Genomic DNA, 17,564 nt, shown 5'->3' with positions numbered 1-17,564 from the left:
GAGAACTAAAAAGGTACATTTTGAAATTTCAGGGACCAAACATACATATAATTCAAAACTCGGAAACTAAAAACATAATTTTACCAAAATTATTTTTCTTTCAAAATTCTAGTAAGGATAATTATGGCATAACTCTTTTCGAATAATTAGTAGAAAAAATAGATAAAGAAAAAGAAAAAAATACTCATATATAATCATGTGTGTGAATGAAAATTAACCAATTACCATGCTCACCTAGTAGTCTTGAAGATGTGAGGGTAAATATCTATGAACCTTATTACGTCGGTAAATATTTATCATTTTTATAAGGTTCTTGGAGAGGATAACAAAGTTACTCATAATCTAGCATCTTTGTGGCATCATCTTCGGACTCTTCTTAATTCTAGAAAGATGACTTTTCAAATGTCCCCTTATTGTTGAAAGGAAGTGACGGTGTTCGCACGAGATTTCAAGAGAAATTTATTTTGTGGAACTTGAACTTTGTATTTGTATTAATTTAGCAGAAAGTGAATACAATCTCTAATACATAATATTTTGATGCTTTCAAAATAAACTATATTCTTTAGCTGGTTAATCTTTTTGGATGACCGACCTTTGGGCTTGTTGATCTTCTTGGTTGATTGGCCTTTTGGCTGGCCGATCATCGCCTTTGGGCTTGTTGATCTTCTTAGATGATCGGCCGCCTTTGGGCTTGTTGATCTTTTTGGATGATCGGCCTTCGGGCTTGATGATCTTCTTGGATGATCGGCCTTTGGGCTTGATGATCTTCTTGGACGATCGGCTTTAAGCTTGTTTGGATGATCGGCCTTTGGGTTTGATGATCTTCTTAGATGATCGGCCTTTGGACTTGTTGATCTTCTTAGATGATCGGCCTTTGGGCTTGATGATCTTCTTGGATGATCGGCCTTTGGGCTTGATGATCTTCTTGGATGATCGGCCTTTGGGTTTAATGATCTTCTTGAACGATCAGCCTTTGGACTTGATGATCTTCTTGAACGATCAGCCTTTGGGCTTGATGATTTTCTTGAATGATTAGTGCTCGCACGGGTTTCCAGAGAAACTTGTTTTGTGGAGTTGAACTTGATGTTGATGTTGATTTAATGTGATGTGGTTCGATCTCTAGTACTTATCCTCTGATTCTCTCTTAGTCGAATGCGTACGCTTGATTTGAGGAAGTGAAGCGCTTGATGATCTTGGAGTTGAAGTCTTGGAAGAATGCTTGTATCTCCCAAGGACTTCGATCTTCATAATGCTTGTATCTCCAAAAGACTTCAGTCTTCATAATGCTTGTATCTCCAAAGGACTTCAGTCTTCAAGCGTGGCCAGATTGCTTGTATCTTCAAAGGACTTCGGTCTTCAGAACTTTGATGTCTTCTGATCTTCAGAGCTTTGATATGTCTTCTGATCCTCAAAGCTTTAGAGGAGTTATGTTATTCAGATCCTTGGAGCTTCTGACTTCAGATGGTCAGAGAGATTTTGCCTTCAATTCCCCCTAAATGAAGAGGTAGAGTTTCTATTTATAGAGGTTTCTTATGGGTCTTACATGGGTTTCGGTCTAAATTGGGTTTGGTTGATCCATGAACCTGGTCTTTAGGCCCAATTAATTGGATTTGGGGCTGATTTGACATTCGGGTCAAATTCAACCTAGTTCTGGGCTTAACTGAATCTTTACCCAAATAATAATATCAAATTGGGCCAAATTAATTTTATATGATTCAACGATCACGATGAAACTACGTGGCGTCATTGGACTTTGTCTTCAACTTCCATTCAAGACACATGTCCACTCCTAATTGGTCCCAAATTTGATGATAGTAAATGACGTGACAATTTGTGATTGGTCCAAAATTTCTCATAGTTTCTTCTTTGTGGGTAGCGGTTTGTTTTGATTTGAATATATTTCAGTTTCCTAACAAAAATAAAAATAATATAAAATACCCTCATACCCGGTGCAAAAAAAGATAATAATAATAATAATTACCCTAGCATGCAAAAAACAGAAAGATACAACTTTAGGAAACTTCCAACTTCCCTAACTATTCATAAATTTCAAATTAATTAATCCATATTTGTTTATATTTTTTAAAGTTAAAATAACATTTTAGTATCTGAACTTTAAAATTTGTTTCATGTGTTTCATATATTTTCAAGTATCCAATTTTAATCTCTGCACTTTCAAGAAACCTTAAAGGACTACATGCAATCATAGAAAAATGTAAAATAATGAAAACAAAAAGTCCATATCCCAACAATTTAAAGTGTGTAGAAATAACAAAATTAAGAAGCTCAGTCCAATTAAAATAGGCAGATGACTAAAGTGTCTTCACAATTAAAAATGTGTGATTGTATTTGATTGTTATCTGATTATCACTTGATTGTCATTTGATTACCATGTAATTGTCAATGGTACCAATTGTTATCTAATTACTAATATGATTGTTATTTGATGTTGATTATTATCTAATTGCTAATGATATTTATTTGCTATTTGATTGTTACTTGATCGTTATTTGTTTACAAATGATACTTATTGCTATCGGATGATCTTACATTTTCTTCATTTACTAAGTAGTTTTTTATTTCATTTCATTGCCTTACATTTTTTTCGTCAAATACTAAGGATTTTTTTTGTTGCAATCTGATTGTCGTCTGATTATCATATATTTTTTGTCTATTACTAAGTAGTTTTATCTTCTATTTGACACAATGGTTTTTTATTGTCATCTAATTTCTATTTGATACTAAATAGTTTGTGAGTACTTTATTATACTTATTGCTAATTTATTTTCTATTTTTACTAACAATGAAGAAGAAATTTAAAAGCAAAAACCTGTGAAATTTTAAGGAAGGAGAAAGTTCAACAAAAAAATAACAGAAAACAAAAGAAAAAGGAAAGAAAACAACAAGGAAAAGTAAAACATTGAAGTAAGTAGCATATTATCATATTGATTGGCTAATTCACCAATGTTTTAGTTTATGTATTTAGTGATTAATGTATGATACCGTCATTACTTCAAGAATAAATTACTGATTACACATGTTGATAATTATTAGATTGACGGTTGATTCACTTATGTTTTACTTCATAAATTTAGTGATTGATGTCTAATACACTCATTTTTTAAACTTAATACAATGTCAATATACTTTAACAAGACTTTTAACATAAATCATATAGCAATCAAATGCCAATCACAAAGTATTTGGTCTAGAAAAAAAATCAGATGACGATCAGATATAATTCACAAACTACTTTATATCTAATAGCAATTAGATGACAATCACAAAATAAGTTACACTCATCAATCTCCAACCAAAATATGAATTAGAATCTATACTCTTAATCTCTTCAATTTCCAACAAATCTAAAACTTATGAAATTGAAATAAATCAACAAAATCACTAAAGAATATCAAAGATCCTTCAAAATCAAATAATCTTAAAAAAGAATTAAAGAAATTGAACACAACGTGGAAATAAATGCTATATATAAGATCATTTTTTTTTTACTATGAAATGCAACTTGGAAAAGGGAGGGGACTGAGAATGCCTAAATACCAAGGATTCAAAATCTCCTTGATGATCTATTCAATTTCACAAAATAACAAACAATAAATCAAAGGCTCATCAAGAAAGCAGAAGATAAAAAAAGTGATATAACAAAGATTGTTGAGAGATAGATTGGTGAAAGGAAAAGAGGTTGGTGAAAAGAGAGAGATTTTCATCATTTTCACCAATGAAAATCTTTCAAATCCCATACTAATTTCACAAGACTGATTGAATTCTCCTCCTCGATCCTGATTTTTACAATTTCTTCACTACAAAACTAGGGTTCTTTCTTCTCCGATTTGATCCATTTGATATCCTTTCCATCCATCAAGAATCGAAAAAAATTGTTAAAATTGATCCAAATCTATGATTAATCAAACAAAACTTGATGATCTAACATAAAAAATAAAGAGGAGAAACTCGAAGAAACTATTAATCTTGTTTGTTTATGGTTTGGCTTACCTTTTTTCTCTTCACATCCTCTTAGATCCATGAGAAATACTTCACGACTGCACATTTCTATCGTAGTGATCGACTTTGTAAAATCAGTATAATTGGAAAAGTGAGGTGACAGTGAAGATGGAGGAATTAAGTGAGGTCGGGGAAGGACGAGGAAAAAAACTTGTGAAGACTTTTGGAGAAAAAACACTTAAATTGGTATAAGGATGATTTTAGAATAAATAATATACGAAATTTCATATTTAAAATTCTTTCCATATTTGCAAAATCACAAATATGGAAAACACACATGCAAAATACTATTTTTAAATTATCACTCGTTGCAATTTCCCAATCTTAAATAAGTTAGTCCTCGTTCATTGTTGATTTGTTCAAAAAAAATTTGTTATTTATTAGTGTTTTCACTTCAAATTTGAAAACAAGTTCACAAATTATGTGTTTTTCATGAAAATTATTAATATTATTTAGTCAATTTAAATAAATATTAACTTGAAGGGTTAAATTTTACTAAAAATATTTATTAAACTTAGACATTTAAAAATATATAGACTAAAATTATATAAGCCTCAAAGATTCGAACCAAAATAATATTTAGTAATTTAACCTAATCTTTACAACAATTGTTTTTTAAACAAAATTAGATACTATTTAAACAAGGTTTTAAACATCTCAATTTTGATGGATATTTCTACAAATGTGTGTATATATATATTAAAAAAGAAAAGAAAACGTATATTTAAATTAATAAATAAATACTTTGCATTTTTTTAACAAATTGACATTATTAATTATGCTTTTCTAAAAAAATAGTGACATTTTTTTTCTTATTTTTTATATTACATGAATTTTTTCTGAAAATTTTGCCAATATCTAAACATGAAAATGTAAAAATATTGATGAAAATATCGATATATCAACAAAAATTTAATATCACGAATTTAAAATATATTTAAAATTTAAAATGATTCTTAATATAAATTATAAATTAACTGAAATAATGAGTTTGTTATAATCATTATAATTAAATAAGACCAATTTAGTAATAATTTACTAAACAAAGTAACTAAGTTTTTCTAATTCAAAATTAAAATTTACCCTAACAGTATTATACTTCATTTCATAATTAATTTTCTAAAAGCATAACTGCATGTTAATCATTATTCTAAACACTACAACAATACCAAACGAAGAGAACATAAAACAGTAAAGACCAAATTTGCATACAGACATGAGTTCCCAAGGAGCAACTCCATTAGCTAAGGCCTGTAGTCACCATATCAGGTAAGAGAACTTCAAAGACAGCCTTGAAAAAGAATTTTTATACAAATATAAAGACTTCAATAAATAATGAAGAAAGAAAAACAAGAACATTACCAAACCAAACTTGTCTATTTTACAACCAGAGAAAAATAAGGGGCAAAAAACAAGGTGAAAATTAGCATACCATACATTAGTGGTGGCCAAGAATAGTAATTATATTGGTATTTCAACCTTCTGAAATTCTTCATTCATATGAATAAAGGCAATTGGCAAATGCAAATGGGGACTTGGCACAGCAGGCTGGAGTGGTACATTTTTACTACATATTCTTCAATGGTTGCTTGACAAACTTTGAAATAGGTGAAGGTAAAAGCTTTATCTAGAAATGAACTGCACTCGCCCATGGATGATTACCTGAAGATGTTTTTATGAGGACAAGAAAGAAGAGGTTATGAACTTATTTAGCAAGTTAAACATAGAAAAGCATCATGCAACACAAGGCAAATGAATTTACATTCTTTTTCCCTTTTTCGGGACAAATGTGAGATGGAGGATCGAGCATTTGACCTAGAGATTGATAATGCAAGTTTATAGCGGTTGAGTTATAATCATGTTGGCAAACAAACATACAGTTCTTGAGTTGGGTTTGATTCCATGTATTTGCTCTTTGAACTTTACAATTATCTTCTTTTGATCTTTTCCCCAAATATGTGTGTGTATGTATGAATGTATAATATTGATGGACTTTTTTAATCAGAAATCTTCTATTTAAAAAGTTTAGTAGCATGTTTTGGAATGATGATTTTCTAAATGCTTAAACAAAAAAATCATTCCAAATAGGCTCTAAGAAATGTCAGTTTATATTCATGCTTAGCAGCCTTGAGATGAAACCCATTCAATATTTAATCTCAATGCAACATCTGAAACAATATTCCAAACATTTTCTCTAGATTGAGCATGAAACACACTTCGACACGATGGATACCCCGGCCTCCTCTGTATCTCCAAAAAAAGAGAAAGAGCTACTAGGTTGATGGGTATATGTCTACATATTTTTAAGAATAATTTTTAATAAATATCAGTAGTTGCACAAAGTAATTTGAACTAAATTTGGCATAACAGTAGCATCATTATCATTTAACTCATTCTGGACTATTAGTCTATAACTATTTACTATAAAAAAGTTTAAAACAGGTTAGAAGAATTAAAGTCTATTTTGACATTTTAGTGAGAAAAAAACTTGGAATTTAGCGGCTGTGAAGCATGAATCTATGGGATGAGCTATATGGAAGTTCTTATTCCCTCCAAAAACTATCTACTATTTCATGTAATAATGCATCACTTTTTTTTTTATTTTTTAATATCCATGCTAATTTCACGAGATAACTCGTCTAACCCTACTACATTTAGGTGTCAAGGATACTCGTAGGACATTAAATCCTAGTAGATGACCACCATGGATTGAATTCATTTCCTCTTAACCCTTTATCAAACTCAAGGCCTTAATTTACCACTAGGCCAGCTTATGATGGTTAATAATGTATATGACACTAAATGTACTTTATAGCACGAGTATTACCTTGAACAAGGAAGCACTTTGGCGTCAAGTACTTCAGCCGCATTCGCACTGTAATCATAGCCACCTTTGGAGTTCAAATCAAAGTTGATCATATTCTTTTCAACACTAAACTCGTTTATGTCTTCTTCTCCAGCCTCCACTTTGCATATCTGGATGAGTGAATCACCGTTCTTCTTACTACCATCAATTACGTTTGCTATGCTTCCTCTCATTTCTTGTTTCTTAAATTTTTCAATTTGATCTGACAGAACCGCATCAAAGTTTATTAACTGCATTCCTGTGCCTTCAAGACTACCAAGGTTACCGTTAATGGCAAGTGCCAGACTCTTTTGTGCTTTCTCTAAGATATCTTGCAGGTATTTTCCTTGAGCCTCTATTCTCATTTGAAGTTTATTTTGTACCTGTCTTTACAAGAGCCAACAAAATGAAAATTGATCACAAACTTGAGATTGAATTTGTTATTATTTGAAGAATTAAGCAAGATGTACCTCGAGTTGTTCTAGTATTGTTTTCTGCACTTCGACATGTGATTTTAGAGCCTCAGCAATTTGCATCCCTCTGTTCAAGTTAGACCATATGCTAAAATGACGGTGCATTGGAAAGTTAAACATGGAATACTATTAGTCTATAATGCAATAGAAAATCTCAGTTTCAAGGATGTTTGCTTCCTTTTGTTCCCTTTTTGTTAATTTCTATCTAGTAGGAGAACTTCGAACTTCTGAAAAGACCTTCCTTAACAAGAAGCTTAGTTTTTTTTAACGATATAATTTTAGTATCCAAGATAAGAGAATCAGAAAATCAGTATTATGTTTACGAAAATACTATTGAAGTCATTTGGATGACAGTAAAACAGAGAAAATTAGAACATATATGCACATTTTGTTTTGATGAAATGCAACAAGACAAACCTACAGAGAAAATTAGAACATATATGCACATTTTGTTTTGATGAGATGCAACAAGACAAACCTGTCATCTTCCTCTACTCCGCTGAAATTGCTAAGAGACCCTGAAAAAGTTAATATTAAAACGTCTAAATGAGCTTTCTAGAGGTGAACACTGAGATGCAAACAAGAGGAATACACGAATCAAAACCAGATGGTGATTTAGAATAACATCCTGATGGATAAGTAAGGCTCCATTTGATAATCTTTTTTTTTTCTTTTTTTGAAAAATTAAGATTATAAACACTAATTTCACCTATTGATCTCTTTGTTTTATTTTCTACTTTTTAGGAGTTTTTTTCAAAAATCAAACCAAAATTTGAAAAATTAATATATATATATATATATATATATATATATATATATATAGTTTTTAAAAACATGTTTTTGTTTTTAAAATTTGGCTTAAGAATCCAAATATTTACTTAGGAAAGATGAGAATATGATGAAGAAATGATGAGCAAAGAAGCACAATTTTCAAAAATAAAAAATAAAAGACCAAATGGTGATAAAAAGAGACCTACGTAATTTCAGATTTCGAATGAATATCAAAATAGAAAATACTATACGAGTTATTTGGCCTTCCCGAAAAGAAAGGAGAAACAAGTACACGAGTACATATAAAATCTACACAAGAAATTCAGACTGTCATTGCGATAAATTTGGGTTAAAACTTGCAAATGCAATCAAGAAGAGGTTCTTAGTTATTGTCCTACGTCCAGATAGACTTACCGCTACTTTCATTCCTTTGCTCAGCCATATTTTGCTTTCGTGTTTGCAGTCCAAGTCTATACTTCTGAAGGTTCAAAAGTTATGTTAATATTTTTATTCCTAATGCAATCAGTGATGAGACAAATGAGATATCATGAAGCAATGATTTCAACATTTACCTGCAAATGACTCTTCAAGTGGTACAAAGTCAAGCCCTTTAAACCCATCAATCTTAACACAGACTTGGGAGTTGCTTCTGAAAAAGACAGTCCCCCTCTAATAGTTTAAATTATAATTCGTGTCTAGTAAAAAAAAAAAAAAATACAAAAATTCAGACATATAGGCTAGCTATAGTATATTACAAGTATGAAGTATCGTAATTTATGTACTGTTATATTTCTCAAATCGACTACTAAAATTTAACCTTCTATTTCTCATGTCCATGAATAGATGTGACTTGAGTGTCTACACAAGGACTAAGGAGACGTTGTGAAGTCTGTACAGTTATGAGCCCTTGGGGCCCACAACGTAAGGACTTAATAAAGTATAAAATTAATTTTTTTTACCCACGAACTCCTTAGGTCAAACAACATTCACTCCTCCCAACTCCTTTTGACAGTTGAACAGAGTCTTTCTCTTCAAACCTCATTCCTAGAAGATTGCGGATTGGAAAAGGGACAAAAGGAAAAGGAACTACCGACTAGATAGTTGACCACAATATCGCCATTGACAGCATCTAAATGAGAATCCTGATCTAACAACTGATTATATAATGCACGCAGAAACTCCATCAAGAAGAAAACGACTAAATAAACTTAAATTATGTGTCCTGTCATCCACCAACATAATTTAATCCATCCCTACTTCATTTCCCATGACAACAATCAGTTATCCATATACGACACAGTTGGAAGGACTCACCTAGAAAATCGCTAATATCTCTCAGTCCCAGCAATATACGATCACAGAACAAGTTCAACAAATATTTGATAAAATAGCATGATGCCATTAATGTTCAAGTCAAGATCATCATTCAAAAGGTTAAAACAACTATTGCAAATACATCAACGAAACAAAGAATGATGAACACGGACTTACTTTCCGGCCCACCAAGCTTGGTGACCGCGTCTACAAAACGGTCGTGAAGATCAGCAGTCCATCTCAGCCTTGGTTTCGGGTCTCTCGTCATCATCACTCCATTATCATACGGGTACTTCTGCTCCATTTTCTACCGGATCGAAAATTCCACTCATCGAAACTTCACCCTTTTTCTTCTTCCTCCTCCAATTTCAGTCTCTCCCTACTCACCTCTGTTTAATAATCCTCGTTCTTCTTCCCAACAGAGATGCATTCAATCCAATCACACTTCAATTGCAAGGATGTTTAGACAGAGCCGACGAATTTAACACAGAGACACACCTTGACTTCAATCGGAACCTCGATCTACTTCCAAACACAGGAATGTCCAATGCAATCGCTCTTTAAACATCAATGACCTCGAGGCTTTGATTACTGATTATACTCATCGATCCTCTTCCGAAACACAAAATACTTGCATTAATCCAACCAACTACACTTCAAATTCAAAGATGTACATCGAATGAAATGGCTGAAGAAGAGAAATTCAATAAAAAAATTCACTCGATTTTCAATCAGAAACAATGACCGTGCAAGGAATCATCAATGGCGGGGGAGAAGGGAAGCAAATGGAGCGAAGGTCGGCGACGAATAAGAAGGAAGCACTAAATCCAAATAGAAAAATCAAATAAAATATATAAAAGCGCCGATTCTCTTTTTCTTTTTGGTCCACTTCACGACTACCAACCGTCCGATTCATCAACGTCTTTTATTGGACGGAGGAGAATGTGGATATTCCGAGAGAGAAAGCAGGCTCAACGTGAGAGCAATGTAGACGATAGTTTCTATGTGACACGTGGATGCCAGCGTGGTTTATTCGACCGGCGTACACGCGTAAAGGAATATTCCTGGATTCACGTGGCGCGTAGCTTTGTTGTATTGCCGAAAAGGACATTTCTGAATCGATACGACGTAGTTTGGGGTTAAGCGCTTCCATCATTTTTTCTTTCTTTTTCTTTATTATTATTTAAAAAAGAAAAAAAATTACCTTGGTTTCAATTTAATTTCTTATTACTTGCTGACTTTGGCTCGTTAGTATTGGTATATTCGAAGAAGTTGGAGTTTTAATCCTCCATAGTCTATCACCTAATTGTTTGTTATTAAAAATTATTAATAATAAATCCCTCATTTTCAAATATTATATTTTTAGAGTTTACTTTCTATTGAGTTAAAAATTATTTTGGTTTTTATACTTTTAAATTTGTTCAATTTTAGTTTTTATATTTTTACATATCTAATTTTAGTCCATGTATTTTCAATAAATTTTAAATTTTTTTCAAAGTTAAATTTTATCAAAATTTGTTAAATAATAATGATAAATTTTATGCAATAAAATATAATATGTGAATATATTTCCAAAATTCATAGTAAAAATGTTAATGGGTTATATAAAGTTTAAAAGAAAAACAATAATAACTAGTAATAGGGACTAAGGGTGTTCGTGGATTGGATTAGGTTGGGTTGAAGTACTTTGTATACTCAACCCAATTGTTCGGATGGTAAATTTCTTCAACCCAAATAACTCTTATTAAAAAAATGAACCCAACTATAAAATATTTGGGTTGGGTTGGTTCAGGTTACTTGAGTCATTTATTTAAATTTTTGTTCTAAAAAATAAGTAAAATGTTAATACGTGAAAATTTGATTTAATTATTTTTATATATTAAATTAAGATTAACAAATCAATTTCAATTTATATAATGTAAATTTTCTTTTCAAAGTGCTAAAAAAATTTTTTATAAGCTATTAGAGAATAAATTATCTAAAAAGTAATGAATTTAAATAAAATAAAAAAAATGTATGTACATATAATTAAATCCATATATATATATATATATGTAATAAGTTCGAGTTGGTTCGGGTTACTTTAGGTGAACCCTTGAACAAATCTACCCAAAAATTTTCATTTATTTGAATCCAACCCAACCCAACCCAAGTCGCATGGATTGAGTTGGGTTAATCGGTTTTTTCGGGTTATCGGTTTTCTGAACACTCCTAGTAAGGACTAAATTTAAGATTTATTAGAAGTACAAAAACTAAAATTGAACATTTGAAAATATAGGAACTAAAATTGAACAGAAAAGTATATGGACATTTTAACCTTTTTTTTATCCCTAAATTTCAAAATGTTACGTGTTTACCTTTGAATCTTGTTTAGTTCTAATTTGGTCTATAAATTTCAAGATTCTACATGTTTACTACACTTGTGTTTCACAATAAGAGTGAGCAAAAAAAAATAAATTTGTAAAAATGATGTAAAACATGTACAATAAATTAATATTTTTGTAAAAGTGATAAAATTTGAAAGTCGAATTTACATGGAAGAGATCATAAATATAGTATATCCTTGTTGATGAACGTACTTAACATTCATGTGTCAATAAGAAAAGAGTTTGTGAGTGACAAATGAATTTATCTTAAGGGCATGCCCCATCTAAAAAGGTGGCGCCCAAATTTTTCTTTTCCAGGAGCATTTAGGTCATGGGTTTCATCCGGGTTTTAGTTTAATAGTTTTTGGACTTAATCCAATAATTATTATGTTATTTGATCCAAAATTATCCATAATAATTTTCTCAATGAATATGGAGCTCATGCAATGATATGCCTAGTGGGTCACTGATATACTTGATTATGAGTCTTATATATTATTGATACACCAAATTTAAATATTATACCAAAGTGCTTGATGAAATATTTGTCTTTTATATTATAAACTAAATATTTGTATTCTATGTCCTAAGATAAATATTTTTGTTCAGGAAGTCCTAAGATAAATGTTGATATACCATTTATATAATTAATTTGTAGAAAAAATAAAAAAAAAATAAAAAAAATCAATAACAGTGATATAAATAGTTAAGAGTGTTGATTTAACAATGACATATCTGCTACATATACATGATATAATATATTAATGATATGTACATGAATTTTTGGAAGGATAAAATTAAAAAAAATGAAAAAAAAATAGATTTCAAACATTTTGTCCTATTTGCAAAAGTCGATAGCTGCAACTATATGTTGAAACCGAAAAATGGTTCAACTGATAAATTTATATTTCAAGGAAAAATGATACAAGTATACTGTAAAATGAAGTAAAATGAACACCAGTCTAGCGTCTAGCCACCACAACTCCGACATTTAAGTCAATAAGGACCGAATGGAATAAAAGTAATGAAAGAAGTCAAGAATTTTTTCCAACGTACTTCTCATGAGCTATCCCTTTAAGCATATATAAGACTTATTTCATAACAATAACATAACTCCTTAACTATGGTCCCTTAGACTCCTTGAATCGTTACAAATTGTGCCTTAATTAGGGTGGTCACTTGTAACGGTTATTATCAAACGACTTTCAGGTCTGTAATCATTTCGTATGAGTTCACTTACCATTTAACTATTATAAAGATGTTTAATAAATCATTAACCACCTCATGATTCAAACATAGATAAAATTGAGCCAATGAGAAATAGATTACACCACTATCTCATTTTAGATACAAGTCTAAAATAGGTTTAGAACCAATTGGATGGACAAACATGGTCATGTACTTGACATGCCCATGGCCAAATTTGATCTTGGGCATAAAAGAATATGATCTAGGCATAGCCAATAATATGATCTAGGCATAGCCAAAATTGGCTATGACACCTTTTTTCTAGCATGGCCACACCCAAGGTCCAAAATGGCTTTTGACTATCGACTCTCCTTAGTGAGTCAGTTTTTAGGCTTTCGACTATAGAATATATGACCATCCCTAAAAGTGGGTTATTCTTTAGGCCATTGGATTATGACCATAGGACTTATGATTGATCCCTTAGCGGGTCATTTCTTCAGTCTTTAGTTTTTTATTATAAGACTAATGATTAATCCCTCAATGGATTATTCCTTACGCCTTTAGCCTTTGGGTATAGGGCTTATGATCGACCCTTTAGTAGGTCATTGCTTATGTCTTTGACCTTTGACATAGGACTTATGATTGATCCCTTCATGGGTCATTCTTTAGATCTTTGCCCATAAGACACCGATTCCTAGAAGAGTTTGGGATAAGGAGTGGAACAGTGAGGAGTATAGAGTTATGAAATCTAGGGAGTTACGAACTCGTGGGACCCAATGTGTAAGGAGTTGATAAGAAGGGCTGGAGTTCACAACTCTTACTTCACAATTCCTTGGGCCAAACACACTCTTAGTGGGTCATTTCTTAGGTTTTTAGAGATAGGACTTAAGACTTCATTCTATATTTGGGATCAAATTCTCATACGTCACGGCCATTCTCGACATCCTAAGGATTCAAACTCGACCCATTGGTCCTCTACTCCTTGAAATACTTTGGTCTTGAGCTAAGTAATTTCCTACAACTAACACTCTGTATAATATATGTTTTGGTATTTTCTAAATTTTGGTTAAATTATAGATTTGATGTTATATTTTCTTTTAACTTCTGCCCACTAAACTTACTTCCAATTTAGTTTCTTATTTTAAAAGTATTGATGTTGCGGACAATTTAATTAAACCTTGAAATCTCCTCTAACCCATCTTTTACCCACTTGAATACCTACACATTTATTAATTTTTTTTTCTCAATTTTAAAATTTAATACAATCAATTAAAATAGCGCAAATAAGAAAATATAAAAAAATTTATCATGTAAATAAATAATGTTGTCATGTATTCAATATGATAACATATGTTATGAATGATTTTGGACTAGGGATAAAATCGACACAGTGAAGAAGCAAAATCAATTGGGTCAAAAAAATGACGACAAACAGACAAGTGACAATGTCCAAAAGATGGAATAGGTCTAAAAAGAATGGTTAACTTAGTCCAAAGTCAAATTAGCATGATTTGGCCCAAAATGAGGCTCAAAGAGGTGGGCTAACTTGGCCCAAAGCCAAATCAATTCCTTACCTAGGATGAGTGCACCAAATCATGCATTTCTCGCATGATGTAGCCCAACTAGGAAAGAGAATAGTCCATGGGCAATAGGGAAACATTAATCGGAGAATGAATAGGTCATCCAATCCTATAAATAAGTAAGGTAAAAGAAAAGATAAATTGACTCTCTACTAGAAATTTTATATCGAACTTTATCTTTAAACTTTTTGACTTAAACATCAAAGTGTGTTTGACCTACACCACATCGGTATGTAGTTTTTACTAACTTCCATGTTACATTTTTTCTCTAAATACAAATTTATCATTATTGCCACATAGGGTCAAGCTACTTTATAAATCTAAATTTAGGCAACAATATGAAAACGAAACTTTAACATAACTTAGTTTGAAAGAAGACAACTATATTAAAAATAAAGGATTTTTCTTTTAGGAATTCATTTTTAAGGAGACAACCTGTTTTATTTCAAACTTTGTCGTAAAAAGTCACACTTGCAAAATTATTTTATTTCAAGCTTTTCCATCAAAATCAAACTTGAAAAATTGGATGATTCTTATTTCAAAAATTTTATTTGAAAGGGGAAAACAAGTTTTATTTCAAACCTCGCTGTCAAAAATAAAAAATTGAAAAATTGAAAGGTTCGAATATCATAAATCCAACTTGAAAAGAAATAAACAAGTTTTATTTTAAACCTCGTTATCAACAATATGAAAACTTGAAAATTTGAAGAAAGACAACCTTTTCTATTTCAAACTTCACTATCAAACATAAAATTTGAAAAATTAGAAGTTTCTTATTTTAGAAATCCAATTAAAAAGAGATAACCTTGCTGTCAAAACTGAAAACTAGAAAATTGGAGGGTGCTTACGGCAAAAATCCAATTTGACAAAGGGCAACTTGTTGGCTTTTTTTACCTTTAATCTCTAATTAATTAATTAATTAATATTTTGATGATAACAAAACTATTCTTATTCACTAATAATTTGAGTGTTTTGAAATGTCCATTGTGTAGAGCTTAGAATAATGGTTCCAGCGCAATTTGAATCACTCAAGTTGAAGTTCAAACGAAGAAGATATGGTCAAGATGAACTTAATAAAAAAATCTCGAACTAGTGACATGACATATTTTTTTCATCAATGTGGACCAATTAAAATGTGTCACTTGGAGCAATGAAGGAGTGAAACATAGTAGACTTTTGAGTTTTTGTTTATTTTTTTGAAAAATGATCTTAAAAATATGCATTATTATATTATTTTATATCTGTGTCTAATGGCTAGTTTGACATGTGTTGGGCTAAAAAGTGCATTATTTTATGTTTGTGTCTAACGGATAGTTGATTTTAAAAAAAAATAAAAAGAAAAAATTTTTACCATTGATTTTTCTTTTCTAATATGTAAAGGCCCAAATTGAATTTGGTATCACCTACTTCTATCTTTTTTAAACTTTTCATCTTCTCCAAAATTAGAAACAACAATTTCCCATTTTTACAATATGCATAATTCATTAAGCCTCCATTATTGTTCTTCCTAAGCTTTATTTTTTTTTTCTTTTCATCTTATTATTGAGAGAGATATATTGTATTGTGGGGATTGATTTGTTGTGAGCACAAAATTTGTAAATCCCCTCTTTTAGAGAGTTTGATAAGTGTAATCTTTAATTTTTCCAAATCATTGTAAGGATTGCTCTTGATTTTGAAAAAAATAGTTGTTGTAATGGTTTGATTGTCAATTGTAGAAAGGATCACATTTGTTCATGTGTCCGAAAACAGAACCTATTATAGCGGTTTGACTTTAAGCCATGGAAAAAGTAAAAACTTCTAGTGAAGTACCCAAGAGGAGCTTGAAAAGTAGATGTGGTTGTGCCGAACCACTATAAAATGGCAGTGTCATTTTCTTTATCCCTTTCCTATCTAATTATGCAACTAATTTGTTATTATATATTATTGCTTGAAATTAATTGCAAGATTTGTTCTTGAATTTAATTGATCATATTTATTTATTTTGATTGGTAGTTTTGAATGCTCTTAATTTTTTACATCATTACCAATCTTTTTATTAGAATTAAATAGGATGCTTTAAAGTGTGATTGCTAATTTCATGTTTAATTCAAAGTAAAAATTAGTTGCACGAAATTTTTATTTAAATTATTTATTAGCAAAAAGTTTGTTAATTTGTTTAAGTGAGTCAACTTTAAGAAAAAAAAATTATTAATTTTAATAAATCCTATTCACTCCTTTAGGATTGTCATCTCAACCCTATACAACTAATTTTATTTCAGAGCTCACTTCCAAAAGTAAAAACTTAGAAAAAAATTATAGAATTCTTATTGCATAAATCAAATTTAAAGGGAGAACTCGTTTCATTTCAAACCTTGTTGTCGAAAGTAAAAAGTTAAAAAACTGGAGGGTTCTTATTTCAACCAATTTGAAAGAAGAGAAACTAGTTTTATTTCAAATTTAGCTTTAATATAGTATAAATTTTATTTTTCACAAATCCTAGCTTCTTAATATAGTGTAGATTTTGTTGCTGATTTGAGAGCATGCCCTGGACTTCACCCATTGGTTGGAAGGGTTTACGATCTACCCTTCTAGCTTTGTCTCCTCCCCCACACTCTTGGGAGAGTTGGATCTAGTAGGTTTATTGTCCCAATTAAAGTGTTGACTTTTTGACATTTAATCTCAAGTTAATTAATTTTAATTAATTAATTAACTAATGTTTTGATGATAACAAACTTGATCTCATTCACTAACAATTTTATTATTTTGAAATGTCCATTGTATAAATCTTGAAATAACAATTTCAATGCAATTTGAATTACTCAAATTGAAACTCAAATGAAGAAGATATAGCCGAAACAAACTTAAATCCTGAGGTAATGACGTGATGGCTTATTCATCAAAGTGAGCCCAATTGAAAAGTGACATGTGGAGCAATAGATGAATGACACATAGTGGACTTATGCTTTTTGTCGGATTTTAAAAATGAATAATTACATATATATTATTTTATGTTTGTGTCGACTAGTTT

General features: G+C 30.7%; 1 protein-coding gene and 1 long non-coding RNA gene across 5 annotated transcripts; both read right to left on the bottom strand.

Annotated features, from left to right (window-relative positions):
• Positions 1-3,459: 3,459 nt before the first annotated feature.
• LOC150035823 (uncharacterized) lies at positions 3,460-4,200 on the bottom strand. The gene is made up of 2 exons (XR_016529801.1): positions 4,012-4,200; positions 3,460-3,865 (listed from the first exon to the last, which is right to left on the bottom strand). It is a non-coding gene; the product is annotated as an uncharacterized LOC150035823 (long non-coding RNA).
• A 1,090-nt stretch (positions 4,201-5,290) lies between these two features.
• LOC120077475 (Homeodomain-like superfamily protein) lies at positions 5,291-10,252 on the bottom strand. 4 transcript variants are annotated; one of them, XM_039031356.2, is made up of 7 exons: positions 9,601-10,252; positions 8,682-8,758; positions 8,524-8,587; positions 7,817-7,856; positions 7,336-7,405; positions 6,848-7,248; positions 5,291-5,682 (listed from the first exon to the last, which is right to left on the bottom strand). In XM_039031356.2, exons 1-7 carry the CDS (start codon positions 9,725-9,727, stop codon positions 5,679-5,681), a joined length of 783 nt encoding a protein of 260 aa, XP_038887284.1. In that variant the 5' UTR covers positions 9,728-10,252; the 3' UTR covers positions 5,291-5,678. The 4 variants fall into 4 exon arrangements, with proteins under 4 accessions (XP_038887284.1, XP_038887286.1, XP_090169907.1 ...); XM_039031358.2 differs by having other exon boundaries at positions 8,682-8,804; positions 9,601-10,246; XM_090313781.1 differs by having other exon boundaries at positions 8,682-8,778; positions 9,601-9,726.
• Between the last annotated feature and the right edge of the window lie 7,312 nt (positions 10,253-17,564).

The sequence above is a fragment of the Benincasa hispida genome, chromosome 5 (genome assembly GCF_027475165.1).
Source record: "Benincasa hispida cultivar pf3 chromosome 5, pf3_genome.v1.1, whole genome shotgun sequence".
NCBI lineage: Eukaryota > Viridiplantae > Streptophyta > Magnoliopsida > Cucurbitales > Cucurbitaceae > Benincasa > Benincasa hispida.
The sequence above is the reverse complement of the archived record's forward strand: the minus strand, read 5'-3'. Positions and strand labels throughout refer to the sequence as shown.